Consider the following 16,374-nt stretch of genomic DNA (forward strand, 5'->3'; position numbering starts at 1 on the left):
ATCCAACTGAGATTGAAAAAGACAGCTTGTATCAGAGTGATAACAATAGAGATGGCAAGAAGTGGGTGGATTTTGGATATACATTTGTCCCTCAGTATTCACACAGGACTGGTTCCAGGATCCACTGAGGATACCAAAATCCAAGGACACTCAAGTCCCTGATATAAAATGGCACAGTATTTGCATATAGCCTATATACACCCCCCATATATTTTAAATAATCTCTAGATTATAAATAATTTAAGTAATCTTTTGATTACTTATGATGCCTAATAGAATGTAAATGGTATGTAAACAGCTATTTTACTATATTGTTTTTTCACTTGTACTATTTTTTACTGTATTTTGGGTTTTTTTTTTTAATATTTTCAATCTGCAGTTGGTTGAACCCATGGATGCAGAACCCAAGGATATGGAAAGTTCACTGTATTCTGAAGGTACAGTCAACAGGATTTCCTTATGGACCGGATATAGGGTGTGAAAGAAATAATTACCAAAGTTTGAAGCCTGAGCAACTAGAAGGATAGTTTCCCCTCCCTGAGATAGGGAGGTTAACAGGTGGAGCAGTTTGAGATGTCCATCAGACATCCAAGTGGAGATGTTGAGTAGGTAGCTGGACATACAAATCTGAGTTGGGAGTAAGTAAGTCTGGGGTGGAAATACAAATTTGAAAATCATCTGCATATAAACTGTATTTAAAGCCAGGAAATTAGATGAGCTCACCAGGGGATTAATACAGGTTAGGGTTTCCCAGCCTTGGCACTAATGACGTTTGCAGCCAGAATGGGCGTGCACGTGTGTGTGTATGTGTGTGTGTCTGTGTGTGTATGTGTATGTGTGTATGTGTATTCTGTGCATTGTAGGATGTGAAGCAGCACTCATATCCAGGTTATAAAGCATCATTTCACTACTTTCTTCTCAGCACCCAAAACCAACTTATTCCCTTGTCCTTGCCCTGTTATCTCCAAACCTTAGTTCAATATCACCATCCACTTCACCTATTTATACTTAGCTGCTGATATGGTTTGGCTGTGTCCCCAACCAAATCTCAACTTGAATTGTATCTCCCAGAATTCCCGTGTGTTGTGGGAGGGACCCAGGGGGAGGTAATTGAATCATGGGGGCTGGTCTTTCCCATGCTATTCTCGTGATAGTGAATAAGTCTCACAAGATCTGACGGGTTTATCAGGGGTTTCTGCTTTTGCTTCTTCCTCATTTTCTCTTGCCGCCACCATGTAAGAAGTGCCTTTTGCCTCCCACCATGATTCTGAGGCCTCCCCAACCATGTGGAACTGTAAGTCCAATTAAACTTCTTTTTCTCCCCAGTCTTAGGCATGTCTTTATTAGCAGCGTGAAAACAGATTAATACAGCTGCTGAGCACTGCTGCAGCAAAGTCCCTCCCACATGCTTATTACATGTAGTGACACACATTTTTTACCCTTCATCCTTAGCTAAGCCCTCCAAAACACTGTCATGTGTCCCTAGACCATACCCTCTCCCATCCCATATGGCAGCTGTTCCAAACCTTAACCATTCTCCTTAAGATAAATGATGTAGCCTCACTATATGTTTGTTATTTTCTTAACTGACTTTCTCCCCAACCAGTATGTATGAATTTTCTTCCAGCCTTTGCCAGTTTCCTATTTTGCAGAAATAGGAATTTGAGGTTTTGTTTTTTGTTGTTGTTTTGTTTTAAATCAGGGTCTCACTCTGTCACCTAGGCTAAAGGTTAGCATGCAGTAGCGAAAGCATGGCTCATGGCAGCCTCAACCTCCAAGACTCAAGTGATCCTCCCATCATTGAGGTCTATTTATAGAAATAGTAAATTGAAGCCATCAGGAATGATCTCCATATATTCTGCCCCAAAATTATAAATTAGCTCTGAGGACACTTTTCACCTGGACTTTAGCTCTTGCTAATGTAACTGACGATTTTCTATCTACCAAAGAGTCAAAAATCAGCTTTCTTCTTAACTGACCTTCCTTAAGTACATGATATAGGCCAGCCACTATGTAACTCTGAGTTGTACTTGAGACTATTAACCACTCCCTAATCCTTGCAACTCTGCCCCACTGGATTCAATGACACCAGCTTATTCTAGTTTTCCTTCTCCATTTCTAGAGCTGCACCTATCCCTTTACTTACCCTCTAAGGTAGGTAGGTATTTCTCAAGGCTCTCACCTTGACATTCCTCTCTCTTCCTTCTATACATTCTCTGGACTAGCTCATTTAAGCTCAAAGCTTCTATCACTACTATTTATGCTAAAAATTTCCAAATCCATGTGCCCAAGCCAAACTTTGTTCCTAAGTTCTAAACCACTTACTTTCAACAGCCTGATAGTCATCACTACTCAAATTTCCTAGAGACACCTCAACATGTCCAAAACTAAGCCCATCTGTTCCTTCCATAAGTATTTATCTTCCTGTATTCTTTTACCCTTTCTTCATTCTTTTAACAAACAAGTATGTGTCCAGAAACTAATGTAGGCACTGACAATACAAAGACATGCTAACTGCTCAAAAGGAACTCACAGTCCAGGAAGACAGACAGTAAAAATAATAATATAATCTAACACATACAAAGATTGGGATGTACAAGGTGCTACAGAAGTATAGGAATGGGCCGGGCACAGTGGCTCACACCTGTAATCCCAGCACTTTGGGAGGCCAAGGTGGGTGGATCATTTGAGGTCGGGGGTTCAAGACCAGCCTGGTCATATGGCGAAACCCCATCTCTACTAAAACTACAAAAAAAATTAGCCGGGCATGGTAGCAGGTGCCTATAGTCCCAGCTACGTGGGAGGCTGAGGCAGGAGAATCACTTAAGCCCAGGGGGCGGAGGTTGCAGGCTGCAGTGAGCTGAAATTGCACCACTGCACTCCAGCCTGGGCAACAGAGGGAGACTGTCTCACCAAAAAAAAAAAAAAAGTAGAAGAATGGAGAAGGGGAATTAGGGATATTATCTTGGAGGATTTAACGTCTGACTTGAATCTTTAAAAAGCAGGAGTTAACCAGGGAAAACCAACATGAGTCAAAACAGAGCTCTAAAAATAAACAAGGTATCTACAAGCTATTACAAGCAATTTAAGAACATAACATCCAAAGCAGGGAGTGGCATCCCTGAACCTGATCACACAGGACCTAACAGGCCATACTGAAAAACTTATACTTCATCCTGAGTATAACCAGGAACTTCAAAAGAGTTTTAAACAGGGGAATAACATGGTAAGGTTTTTGTATAAGATACACATTTCTGGCGGTTGTGTGAAAGGGTGAAGATTAGAGGCAGTTAAAAGGCTAGCGTAACAGTTCAGGCAAGAGGAAAGCCTTATAAAAGTTGTCAGAATCAAAATGGAGTCACTTATGCCAAACCCTAACAAAAAGGACCATAGAGGAGGGGCTCTCATGTACACACGCCTATGATAAAAACTATTACAAGGACTCTCTGAAAACCACAACCTTACACAAAGAATACTCCTGCAAGGACATCTATCCAGTAACTGTTCAACCCCAGATACCACTCTTATTATTGATCCTTGTGGCCAAGGATAAGTGCTTCAAAACAACTTATGTAACCTTCCTTGTTTTGCCTTTAAAAGCTTCCCTTTGCCTTACCATCACCAGATATGCCAATGATCCAAAACAGCACAAATATTCTGCATTGAAACCCCTTGCCATTCGTTCCCAAATAGACTTTTTTTTTTTGGAGAGCCTCTTTCTCTGTTGTTATTTTAGGCTGACAGTCTGCCCAAGGGGCTGTGGTGGTAAGGTTAGAAAGAAACAGAACAAATAAATAATTATGAAGCTAAGTGAGTAGACCTTCAGAGGCCAAAATCAAGGAAAAGTGAGGATTTAAGATGATTCTAAGAAGAAATCCAACAGAAAAACAGGCAAAGGGCCAGGCACAGTGGTTCACACCTGTAATCCCAGCACTTTGGGAGGCCAAGGCTGACGGATCACCTGAGGTCAGGAGTTCGAGACCAGCCTGGCCAACATGGTGAAACCCTGTCTCTACTAAAAACACAACCATTAACCAGGTGTGGTGGCGCCTGCCTGTAATCCCAGCTACTCGGGAGGCTGAGGCATGGGAATCACTTGAACCAGGAGGCGGAGGTTGCAGTGAGCTGAGGTTCATGCCACTGCACTCCAGCCTGGGAGACAGAATGAGACTCTGTCTCAAAAACAAAACAGAAAAACAGGCAAAGGCTATAATCAGACAATTCACAGAAAAACAAAAGGCCATTAAACAAATCTTAAAAGCACAATTTTACTAGTGATCAGTGCAATGCAAATTAAAACAATGGGATACCATCCTCATCTTCACCACCCCCTCCAAAAAAAGATTCACGAAAATTTAAAATGGCTAATATTCAATGTTAGTGAAGGTGCAGAGATACAAACATGTTTATAGGCTAATGGTGGAGCATAGCTTAGAACAGGGATCCCCACCCCCCGGACTGGTATTGGTCCGTGGCCTGTTAGGAACTGGGTGGCACACCTGGCAAGCAAGCAAATCTCCATCTGTATTTACAGCCGCTCCCCATCACTCGCATTACCACCTCAGCTCTGTCTCCCATCAAGAGCAGCATTAGATTCTCATAGGAGTGCAAACCCTATTGTGAACTGCATGTGCGAAGAATCTACATTGCGCACTCCTTAGGAGAATCTAATGATAAATGTAATGTGTTCAAATCATCCTGAAACCACCCACCCCTCCATCCATGAAAAATTGTCTTCTATGAAACTGACCCCTGATGACAAAAAGGTTGTGGACTCCTGCCTTAGAATACCCTTTGGGAATGCAATTTAACAGTATATATCAACATTTAAAATATACATTCCCTTGTTTTTTCTTTACAATTTTTCAAATTTTTTTTTAGGCAGGGTCTCCCTGTGTTGCCCAGGCTGGTTTTTAACTCCTGGGCTCAAACGATCCTCCTGCCTTGGCCTCCCAAAGCCCAACCAAAACATACATCCCTTTGAACAAGCAATTCTAGTTCCAAGAATGCAACTGTTCACATTTATACACAAAGCCCTTTATAAGAATGCTCACTGTAGAGCTGATCTAAACAAGAATGTGGAGATGACCTAATCATCCGTCCTTACAGTTAAGTCAATTCTAGGGTTAAATGAATTCCGATGATCCATACTACAGAAGAGTACAATACAAGCTAAAATACATATGAAATGAAATAGAACGATTTCCAAAACACACATATGTTAGGAGAAAAAGTAAACCACAGAATAATATGTACAATATATTCCAATTGATGTTTAAGAAAATAAAAGCCCATATTTGTTTGTAAATGTAAAGAAAAAGGTCTGGGAGAACAAATAAAACTTCAATTTGGAGGGAAGAGGGGAATGAAGGAATGGTTGGGACAAAGGGAGATGCATTTTTCACTCCAGCTAAGAGTATAGCTTGATTCCCATCCCCTGCCCCCCACCACATGAATTATTTTTATAATTAAAAAAATTGAAAACATAATGTGTACAACAAGTGTTGCACGCGACCAGCTGATCAAGCAATCTGACTAGTAAAACAGATCCAATGGCTTTTCTAAAGTCACAACCCAAGCTAATAGGTGTTCAATAAATAAAGACTTCTGCTAAATATTTTTTAATTAGCTATTCTCACACACGGCTTATCACAGGCCAAAGGGCCTGTGCTGCCTGTGTCCCTTGCAGGTAGGGCAAGTCCACTTTCTGCATTCATCTTCCTCAAAGATGTACCCACAGAATTTTTCTTTGCAATGAAGGAGGCATAGTAATTGATGTTTCACATCCTTATGCCTTCAAACTTCTTCAAAAGCTTTTTAAAACTACAATCAATTCTTACCATTCCAAGTATAGGTGTAATAAAAGTTAAGAGATTGAAAAACAATCAGAAGAAAAGGTGAGAAAGAAATATTTTGACTCATAATTTAAAACGTGGCTTTTATTGTTTCTTAACGTACTTTTCAACATTTTCTCAAGAATATAAACTATTCTGGAAATTTTTCCTCTTTTTTTATATAGCAAGTATTTCCTCATGACAAATTCTTTCCAATGACTGCTTTTAACATTGTTTACTTCTGAAACCAAATCTCTCCAACTAACTTTCAAGTTATTTTTTTGGCCCATCATCTTTTTCTCCAGTATCAAAGGGACTAACACAGTAAAGTGAGGGGAAGATTCACTTCTGAATGCAAATAAAAAATAGCAATGGATATTTGCTTCCAGTAGAGCATTCTTTTTATATCTACAGTCAAGAAAGAGGCTACTAATGAAATTGGACTAGTGGGTTATTATAATTGAGACTTTTTTATGACTTGATGTTATAGACTGAATTGTGTCACTCCCAAAATTCGTATGTTGAAGCACTAACCCCCAGTACCTCAGAATGTGATGGTATCTGGACATAGGGTCTTCAAAGAGGTAATTAAGTTAAAATAAGGTTATCAGGGTAGGCCCTAATCCAATATGACTGACATCCTTATAAGAGGAACAAATTGGACACAGATAAACCCATCACATGAAAACACAGGGAAAAGGCAGCCATCTACAAGCCAAGGGGAGAGGCCTCAAAAGAAACCAAACCTGGCTGGGGGCAGTGGCTCATGCCTGCAATTCCAGCACTTTGAGAGGCCGAGGCTGGCAGATCACCTGAGCCCAGGAGTTCAAGACCAGCCAGGACAACACGGTGAGACCCCGTCTCTACTAAAAACACAAAAATTAGCCCGGTGTGGTGGCACGTGCCTGTAATCCCAGCTACTCAGGAGGCTGAGGCATGAGAATTGCTTGAACCCGAGAAGCCGAGATCATACCATTGCACTCCAGCCTGAGTGACAGAGCAAAACTCAGTCTCAAAAAAAAAAGAAAAAGGAGTTCAAGACCAGTCTGGCCAATATGGTGAAACCCCACCTCTACTAAAAATACAAAAAAATTATCTGGACATGGTGGTGCACGCCTGTAGTCCCAGCTACTCAGGAGGCTAAGGTAGAATTGCTTGAACCTGGGAGGCGGAGGTTGCAGTGAGCCAAGATTGCGCCACTGTACTCCAGTCTGGGTGACAGGTGAGACTGTCTCAAAAAAAAAAAAAAAAAAAAAAAAAACCAAACCTGCTGACACCTTGATCTCAGACTTCTAGCCTCCACAACTGTGCAAAAATACAATTCTGTTATTTAATCTATTATTACAAATTTAATTCTATCATCTCAAAATTCATATGTTGAAGCACCAACTCCCAACATAAATGTATTTGGAAACAGGGCCTTTAAGGAAGTAATAAAGGTTAAGTGAGGTCATAAGGGTCGGCCTCTAATCCAATAGGACTGGTGTCCCTATAAGAAGAGGAAGACACACTAGGGATGTGCATGGATAGAGAAAAGACCATGTGAAGACACAGCAAGAAAGCATCCATCTGCAAGCCAAGAAGAGAGATCTCACCAGAAACCAATGGGATACCATCCTCATCTTCACCACTCCCCCACAAAAAAGATTCCCAACATTTTAAAAGATGAATAATATTCAATGTTAGTGAAGGTGTGGAGATACAAACATGTCTGTATGCTAATGGTGGAGCACTGCACATTATCTGAGGGTACCTTGATCTGGACATACAGCCTCTAGAATGGAGAAAATAAATTTCTGTTGTTTAAGCCACCCAGTCTGTGGTACTTTGTTATGGCAACCCCAGCAAACTAATACACTTGCCAATCCAGTAATTTTAAAAGTATGTTTGCTTTTCCATGTCACAGAAGATTACGCATTTAAGCATTCCCACTAAAACAATAAAAACATGGCAGCTTTTTATAACATCTTTCTTACCTTCTTAAATAATGTGGCAGATGCCATTTCAGACCCGTTTAGTGTCTTTAAGAGGAACATCGGCCAGGATGATGTATTCATCTGGTACCCTGTTTTATAAAATAAATTAGGTATCATGAAAAAGCCTCCCTGTGATACTATTAACAAGTTGGTATAAAAAATAGGTTTCATTCCCATTATTCTCAAGAGAATGACTTTCTTATCTAAGAACTCTGAACATGGGCAAGAGGAGCAGATGTACCCTCCTCTCACTGCTAGTGTCCCCACTGTACTGTCTGGCAACAATGCTACAGTGGGCGTAGAAACGCTCATTTTAAGAGAAGCCACTAGCTAGGATTCACCAACAAACATGTATATAATACCAGGGGTGATCTAAGCTGGAGCCTAGGAGAGCTTCCATTCCACCACCAACAATCACACAAGCAAGGGTAAAGGCTGTAAAAGACTCTAGCCCCCTTTTCCTCAGGGCCCCTGGCTTCTTTCATTTCAGAAAGACAGTTTTCTGTCAAACTCAGCACATATACACACACAACAGTACATTTCATTGCATGTAATTTTACCTCAAAAGAAAAAAACCTATAGATATTTACTCGTTAATGATATATATGCTAAAGTATTTAGGGGACGTGCACTGATGTCAACAACTCACTCTGAAATGTATTGACAAATAAGAAGGATTGATGAATAAACAGAAGCGCAGATAGATGGATATGTGATAAAGTAAGCATAATAAAATGATAATGGTAGAATCTAGAAAGTGGACACGGGGGTACTCACTGTAAAATTCTTTCACGTTTTCTGCATGTTTGAAATTTTCCATAAAATATGTTAGAAAAAAAGACAGCTCTCACTTTAGCAATCTTAATACATACTAAAAATGATCTTCTTTTAGAATTTGTATCAGATGCTATCAAAATAGACTCAACAAGTATCTTTTCTAGAGATCTCACTAACTAATGGTATCACAGCATCTGGCATATGCAGCAGGGAGCAGGGGTCTGCTAGTTTTACTGCTTTCTGGGGGCAATCTGTTTCATGCAACACCTGCTTGCCTCAATGCCAGAATTAGAAAGAATTTGGATGCGCCCCTGATACGTGCATACATTAAGACAGAGAGGCACATGAATCACTGGCAATGGGTGCAGGTTTTGTCCTATTCTCCATCAACAGAACAAAACATACAAAAAAGGTAAGATGGAAAGTCATCCTCTAATAACCCTGTACCAAAATCCCCTTAATCTGACTAGAGACACAATTGTTGCTAGAAAAAAAAACAGGGGTGGGGGGTGATTTTTCACATACTCCCTTACAATAAATCAACATCATTATTCTCCATTCTATGGAGAGTACTGCATAAGAATCATTCTCTGGTCCTTAAAACTTTCTCTCAATCCCCGTATTATCCTATTCCATCATGTGCCCAGATTTTCCTGAATGTAACATTTTACTTAATTCTATAATTGCTTAAAGTCAAACATAGATTAAAAGACCAAAATTGGGTTAAGGTACATATAAAAAGTTTAAAAAGAAATAAAACTAATTTATAAGGTTAGGAAGTCTAGATGGCAGTACCTTTAGGAAAGGAGAGATTATGACTAGTTAACAGCAGGAGTGGGTCTTCTGGGGGGCTGATAATGTTCTGTTTTTGATTTGGATGATGGCTTTACAGATGTGTTCACTTATAAATGAGCTATATACTTATGACCTGTATACCTTTCAGTTTGTGTGTTAAAACTTTTTAAAATCTTTTAATAATAACCTTTAAAGTTTAAATCAATAAATCTTTTTCAAAGGAAAACTAAATAAGTTGTATTAAAATGAAAGTTGGCCGGGCACGGTAGCTCACACTTGTAATCCCAGCACTTTGGGAGGCCACGGTGGCTCACACTTGTAATCCCAGCACTTTGGGAGGCAGAGGCAGGTGGATCATGAGGTCAAGAGTTCGAGACCATCCTGGCTAACATGGTGAAACCCTGTCTCTACTAAAAATACAAAAATCAGCCAGGTGCAGTGGCAGGCGTCTGTAGTCCCAGCTACTCTGGAAGCTGAGGCAGGAGAATGGCGTGAACCTGGGAGGCGGAGCTTGTAGTGAGCCGAGATGGCGCCACTGCACTCTAATCTGGGCAACAGAGCGAAACTCTGTCTCAAAATAAATAAATATAAACAAACAAACAAACAAATAAATAAGTAAATAAAATGGAAGTTAAACTACTCAAAAGTGCCTAAAAAGCAAACTGGCACCAATTGTGCATTTTTAGGTATATTGCCAAAACAGATACTAATCGGCACATATTTCTATACATTTCATATTTTTAAATAAAACAAAAGTCTAAGAATTTTATTTAAAAGAATGATCATAAATCAAGTTATGTATCTGAAATGCTAACAATTACAATAGCAGCATCTCCTTAAACAAACTGCAAAAACATTCCACATTGCAAAAAGAGAAATAAAATCCAAATAGGGAAGCACTAAGCCCAGGTTTGTACTTATCTTTCACACAGAATTCTGTGTAATTTGAGAAATATTACAAACAACAAATAAACAACAAAAGACGTGAGTGAAAGAAGGCAAAAGGTAACAAACAAACATGACCCAAGCCATCTTCTTGGAATAACATATCTCCAACTAGTTTTTTAAAATATTTTAGCCTGGAGCAGTGGCTCACTCCTGTAATCCCAGCACTTTCGGAGGCAGAGGTGGGCGGATCACCTGAGGTCAGGAGTTTGAGACTAGCCTGGTCAACATGGTGAAACCTCGTCTCTACTTAAAAATACGAAAATTAGCCAGGTGTGGTGGTGGGCGCCTGTAATCCCAACTACTCGGGAGGCTGAGGCAGGAGAATGGCTTGAAACCAGGAGGCAGAGGTTGCAGTGAGCCGAGATCACACCACTGCACTCCAACCTGGGCAACAAGAGCGAGAATCATCTCAAAAAAAAATATTTTTTAAACCAAATGAGTTATAACGAACAAACAGAACAAGGACAGCATAAAGATATATTACTAAAGAGTGGCTATTGTTAATATCTTAAATTTGTGATTCTCAAGGAATTTTTCACTAATAGGAAAACAAAAAAAATCCATTCTTTTATTGTGCTTTGCAACAAGGAATTTTCATTTTCAGCACTGTAAAGAATCAAATAAAAACAAATACCCACCATTCACTCAAAGTACAGAACAGCAACTAAATAAACTAAATAATTTCTTTCCTACAGAGTATCATGGTATGCTTAAATTTTAAAAAGAAAAATGTTGCCCCAAATTAGTCACACTCTTTTTACCTGTCAAAAATTTGGCCAAAATTAAAGTACATATTTTGTACCTTAAAATCTTGGCTAAAATATCCATTTTCTCCTTTTCAAAGACCTAAAGGTACTAATTCCTGCCCCTCTCACACTGATTTCTTCCCACTGTAGGTGAAATGAAATTCTTGAGTTTGAAACTGGAAACTGAATGTGGAATCATACCCTTCCCCTAGACTTATCCCTATACCAAAATTGCTGAATGGCTCAGTGGACAACATTGAAAGAGCATGTGCCTTGTATCAAATGCTACAAAGTTCTTCTCCAGAAGGAGTTCTGAATCTGCATATGTAATCTAGTAGAGTTGGTTCTGACATTTCAAGTCTGAAGACCTAGCATGAGTCTTGCCCTGGAGTGGGGAACCTTCCATACACATATGCCAGATATGTACTTAAGCAAAACTCCACAACAGATGGTGCTGATTTCCTCTCTCATCATACATTCTGCACAGTAACCATCTAACCATCTATTTACAAGAATGCCCAAGAAAATAAATTTTAAAAGGCCACTTAAAGCCATTTCTATTGAACATCACATTAGAAAGAATACGCTATTTTTAAAACTGTTTCTTCTTACCTAGTGGAGGTTGAAGTAAGTCTCCTTCCTTTTCACATGTCCCAACAGGTTGTATGTCTGGGGAATCGACAAGCCTCCAAAAATCATTTCTATTATCACTACCATCCAGTCGTAACCGTAACCTGGCCCCAGTAATTCCAATAACCGTAGCAATACACACTGAAGTGGCATTGCGAGGATCACGGGCTTCCAATTTCATACCAACTTTGAAATCATTCACAGGTGGAATCTGAGACTATACATGTAAATAAAATTTGGTTAAAATGCATCAACTATAAGACGAGACACATGGATAGCTATGTCACCAGAATACCTGAGGAACATTTTAAATAACAGTCACAGCGGATGATAAGTGAGGTCAGAGCTGTAAGAGTCAAGCAAAAGATCTTCAAATTCTCTCCTTGGCTTGACATGCAGCATAAAAACACTACCCACTGCTGTTCTCACTCATCTGCCCACTTCCAGGCAACCCAAATACAACCTCTAAAATATACCCTGAGTGGCTTTCTAAAGTAAGAATCTGATTAGGCCATTCCCCTTGAAATTAGCCAACCAGCAGCTCACCACTGCCTATAATAAAGTCCAACTCCTCAGCACAGTTTAAATGCCCCCACAACTTTAACCTCATTTCCACATTATCGCCTCTATCCACTTTGTGCTCCAGTCACCCCAAGCCATCCCTTAATACTCAGATGCTTTCATGCCCATGTGCCTTGGCTTTAGATGTTCTCTCTGCCTGGAATATCCTTCCTCCCATTCCAACCATCTCAAATAGCATCTCTCCTGTGAGCCCTTCCAGTGTGGAGTTATCACACTTCTCATAATTATTTATTTGCATGTCTGCTTTTCCTGCCAGATGGGCAATCATAAAGCTTAGTATACCTGACATAGAGTAAGTTCTTAATTCATGAATGCAAAGAGACCATCTGGCTCTTAAGTGGCATTACCACAATCCCACTATCTCCTGACACTACCAGAATCTAACAATCACACAGACATCCTCCAACAAGTTAATAGTTTACATTAACCAACAGCTACAGAATCTTGGCATACCTGACGGAAGCACTCTGAAGGAGCACTTATAGACCCAGTCTCTTTCAAATACTCCTCCCAGTGGAAATCATCTGGAAAAAGCACATGTACAAAATAGTTTCTTAAAGCATATACAATGTAACTTTTAGTATATACAACTTTCAGGATTAAAATGGGTTTTAGTTCCATGCCTCTTTAAAAAAAAAAAACAAACAAACTTCCAAAAGAGTAGATTCAAACATCCTGATCTACATTTCATGACCACATAAAAATAAAAGATCAGATGATATCCTCATAATAATAGCTCAGATATAAATTATAACCTAGATACTCTCATTGTAATGTGGACTACAGCACAGTGATTCTAAAAATGTGGATGTTAGAAATAACTAAAGAAATTGTTACAGAGTAATAGCAAAGTCTACCCATCTGTCTCTAATATAAATTTATTCGATAAATATGTTTTCACCACTTTATTCCATTAATGTGAAGGCACTTCTTTGTTATTCATGGGGAGCTAAAGGTGTTTAGTGTGTGGTCAAACAGAATTTTACCCCTGAAATGCTTTATGGAAAGAAAAAAATCCAGTAACCAGAGTAGTTTCTCAATGGACTATTAGATCTCCATTCAGAGTGTCAAGAAGATGGTGGCAGAACAAAGCAATAAACCAGTCATCAGTACAGTCACTAATATGGATTATTTTAATGACCTACATTTTCTACAGACTCTTGCTGTCCTTCCTTAGTCTTCATGACATATTATAATGTTAGAAGAGAAGATCAGAAAGCAGAGCACATTGTCTGGCTTGAACATATCATTTCACTGTGCCAGCCAGACTGTCAAGACACTGAAAAAAAGACTTGATAGTAGTAGTGAACGAACTAGTAATTCACATGATGTTTAATTCTCATCATTCATGAGGCTTTTCTATACTCTTGTTAAATTTCCTCACTATAAAAATATTGGGTTTGACAGTTCTCTTTCTTGAAAGAATCTATGTTTACCAGCTTCTTACACTTCCTTCAAAAGATATACTTAGATGACTCCCCCCTTGCAAAAAACAAAAAAAACCTACAGAGTGCTGATAATGTTTAACCACCAGCTTTCTGGAAAATACAACAAAAAACCTGACTGATAGCGTTTGCAGATTTCTGTGATGTAAATATGACCACCATGGTTGACTGTAAGGTGCCAAGGTAAAACCACCAACCACCAAATTGGGAAAAGATGTACACAATTGGCTCTCCCAAGCCGGTGTGAACCAGCTCCAGTGTGCCACCATTACATATGTGTGTATGCATTTCCATATGTATGTACACATATTATATGTGGTATTAAGCATGTCACACATAACATTTTGCACCTTGTTTTTGTTTAATAGATCTAAGAGACTGTTTCATTTAAAAGAAAATACTGGGTTTGATTCCACTTCCAGATGATGTGAAGCAAGCACCACCAGCATTGAAAATCATGCATCAGAGAAGAGTGTTAAGAATGTGTGCTTTAGGGCCGGGTGCGGTGGCTCACGCCTATAATCCCAGCACTTTGGGAGGCTGAGGCGAGTGGATCACCTGAGGTCAGGAGTTCGAGACCATCCTGGCCAACATGGTGAAATCCCATCTCTACTAAAAACACAAAAATTAGCTGGGTATGGTGGTGGGCACCTGTAATCCCAACTACTTGGGAGGCTGAGGCAGGAGAATTGCTTGAACTCGGGAGGTGGAGGTTGCAGTGAGCCGAGATCGCACCATTGCCTGGTGGCAGAGTGAGAATGCATCTCAAAACAAAAAAAAAGAATGTGGGCTTTAGAGTCAGATCTGCCTGCTTCCAGTATGGCTTTACCTCTTACTAGCTATGTGAGCCTAAGCAAGTCATTCACTTTCTTAGCCTTAGTTCCTTCATTTATAAAATGGGAAAAGTAATGTACATGGTACTAGATATGTTGAGAGCTAAATAAAGTAGCATATATGTAAGTCACTCAATAAACGGCACATTATAAAACTAGAAGTCATAGTTGTGCTTAAATTTATTAATACTGAATAACTTTGTCAAAAGTGAAAACTGAAATCCATGCCTTCAAAACTAAACAGAGCAGGTGTTTCAGTGATTGACCCCTAGCACTACAGATTCTAAGTGAAGCTCTACTACCATATGATCTTGGAGAGCATTTAAAAAGAACAAAATGGGCCGGGCACAGGGGCTCACTCCTGTAATCTCAGCATTTGGGAGGCCGAGGTGGGCAGATCACCTGAGGTCAGGAGTTTGAGATCAGCCTGGCCAACATGGCGAAACCCCATTTCTACTAAGAAAAAAATAAAATAAAATAAAATTTGCTGGGCGTCGTGGCGGGTGCCTCCCAGCTACTACTTGGGAGGCTGAGGCAAGAGAATCGCTTGAACCCGGAAGGTGGAGGCAAAGGTTGCAGTGAGCCAAGATCGCGCCACTGCACTCCAGCCTGGGCAACAGAGGGAGACTCCGTCTAAAAAAAAAAAAACATCTAGTTGGGATGGATGGATGTCATTACAAAGCTGACATTCCTGGAGGAAAAGAGTGTAAGTCAGTGTAAAACAAGCAGGAAATGAATACCCAAAGAACTAACACTCTTCCATAAACCAACGACATTTGTAAAATTTTTCAATAATATTAGAAAATACTTAATTCATCTCCGTAACACAAATTTTAAAAATATTCTATTACCATTTGTGTCTGAATGGGCTACAATTTGAGCTAGCAAATCCTTTATACTAGTGCTCTACAATATAATTTTCTATCAGATTACTGGTTAATGACCATATCCAGCATTTGCCATTTGGAGCCTCAGGTTTTTTTGTTGTTGTTGTTGTTTTTCCCTTTTTTCCATAAGGCAAAATTCTTAATCATCTTGATAAAACTGTTCATCTTGGCTGCCCACATGCTCAGACTCTACCAATAACATAGGGGAAACACACAAAAATCCAGGCTTTACTAATTTAGACTTGACACATCTACATCAATACCACCACTGGAATTCCCAACCAGAAGTCAAAACAGTCAGAAAGTCTTAGTTAAGCCTGAGGTCCCAGTCTGCCTCTGCATCATATCTCCATTGACAGATTGGGGATGGGGGCAGTATTCTATCCCAGAAGAGAGGCCTGGGAACTGATACGATACATATATAACCTTGTGATCTGATTGTTATTCACATATGCCCATGGTCTCTCTTCTTCTTTTACTTGCACTCTATTCTAGTCCACACATTAGCTCCAACATCTTTTTGCACTGAATATAACCCATGTGAGCTCCCCTGGTCTTCCCTAGAGTAAATCAGAATCATGTCTTCCACCAGTGCTATCCTTGGGATGACAAGCTATGTGAAGATGGGCAAAATACCTAGAGATAGAAGTTTCTCAGCTGAATAATCAGCATCCACTAATTCACAGCATTTATCACAACTATAATTAGGCATCTGTTGATTTCTATCTTTCCCACTAAGCTCAAAGAGGGTAAGAGGCTGGGTGCAGCGGCTCACACCTGTAATACCAGCACTTTGGAAGGCTGAGGTGGGCAGATCGCTTGAGCCTAGGAATTCAATATCAGCCTGGGAAACACAGGGAGACCCTGTCTCTACAAAAAATTGTTAAAAATTGCCAGGCATGGTGGTGCACGCCTGTGGTC

The 16,374-nt window shown here is 39.7% G+C and overlaps 1 protein-coding gene across 3 annotated transcripts in view; it reads right to left on the reverse strand.

The window, feature by feature from the left end:
• SCML2 (Scm polycomb group protein like 2) overlaps window positions 1-16,374 on the reverse strand; it is a 116,515-nt gene that overhangs the window by 78,784 nt on the left and 21,357 nt on the right. For all 3 annotated transcript variants that reach the window (XR_003117407.1, XM_025372338.1, XM_025372337.1), the window contains exons 4-6: window positions 12,742-12,812; window positions 11,689-11,923; window positions 7,811-7,899 (exon numbers count right to left, since the gene is read on the reverse strand). Coding sequence is in view for 2 of the 3 variants with exons in the window: in XM_025372338.1 (XP_025228123.1) it covers window positions 7,811-7,899; window positions 11,689-11,923; window positions 12,742-12,812 (395 nt within the window). In the remaining variant the exon portion in view is untranslated. The remainder of the gene's footprint in view (window positions 1-7,810; window positions 7,900-11,688; window positions 11,924-12,741; window positions 12,813-16,374) is intronic.

This window comes from Theropithecus gelada, chromosome X (assembly GCF_003255815.1).
Source record: "Theropithecus gelada isolate Dixy chromosome X, Tgel_1.0, whole genome shotgun sequence".
Classification (NCBI taxonomy): domain Eukaryota; kingdom Metazoa; phylum Chordata; class Mammalia; order Primates; family Cercopithecidae; genus Theropithecus; species Theropithecus gelada.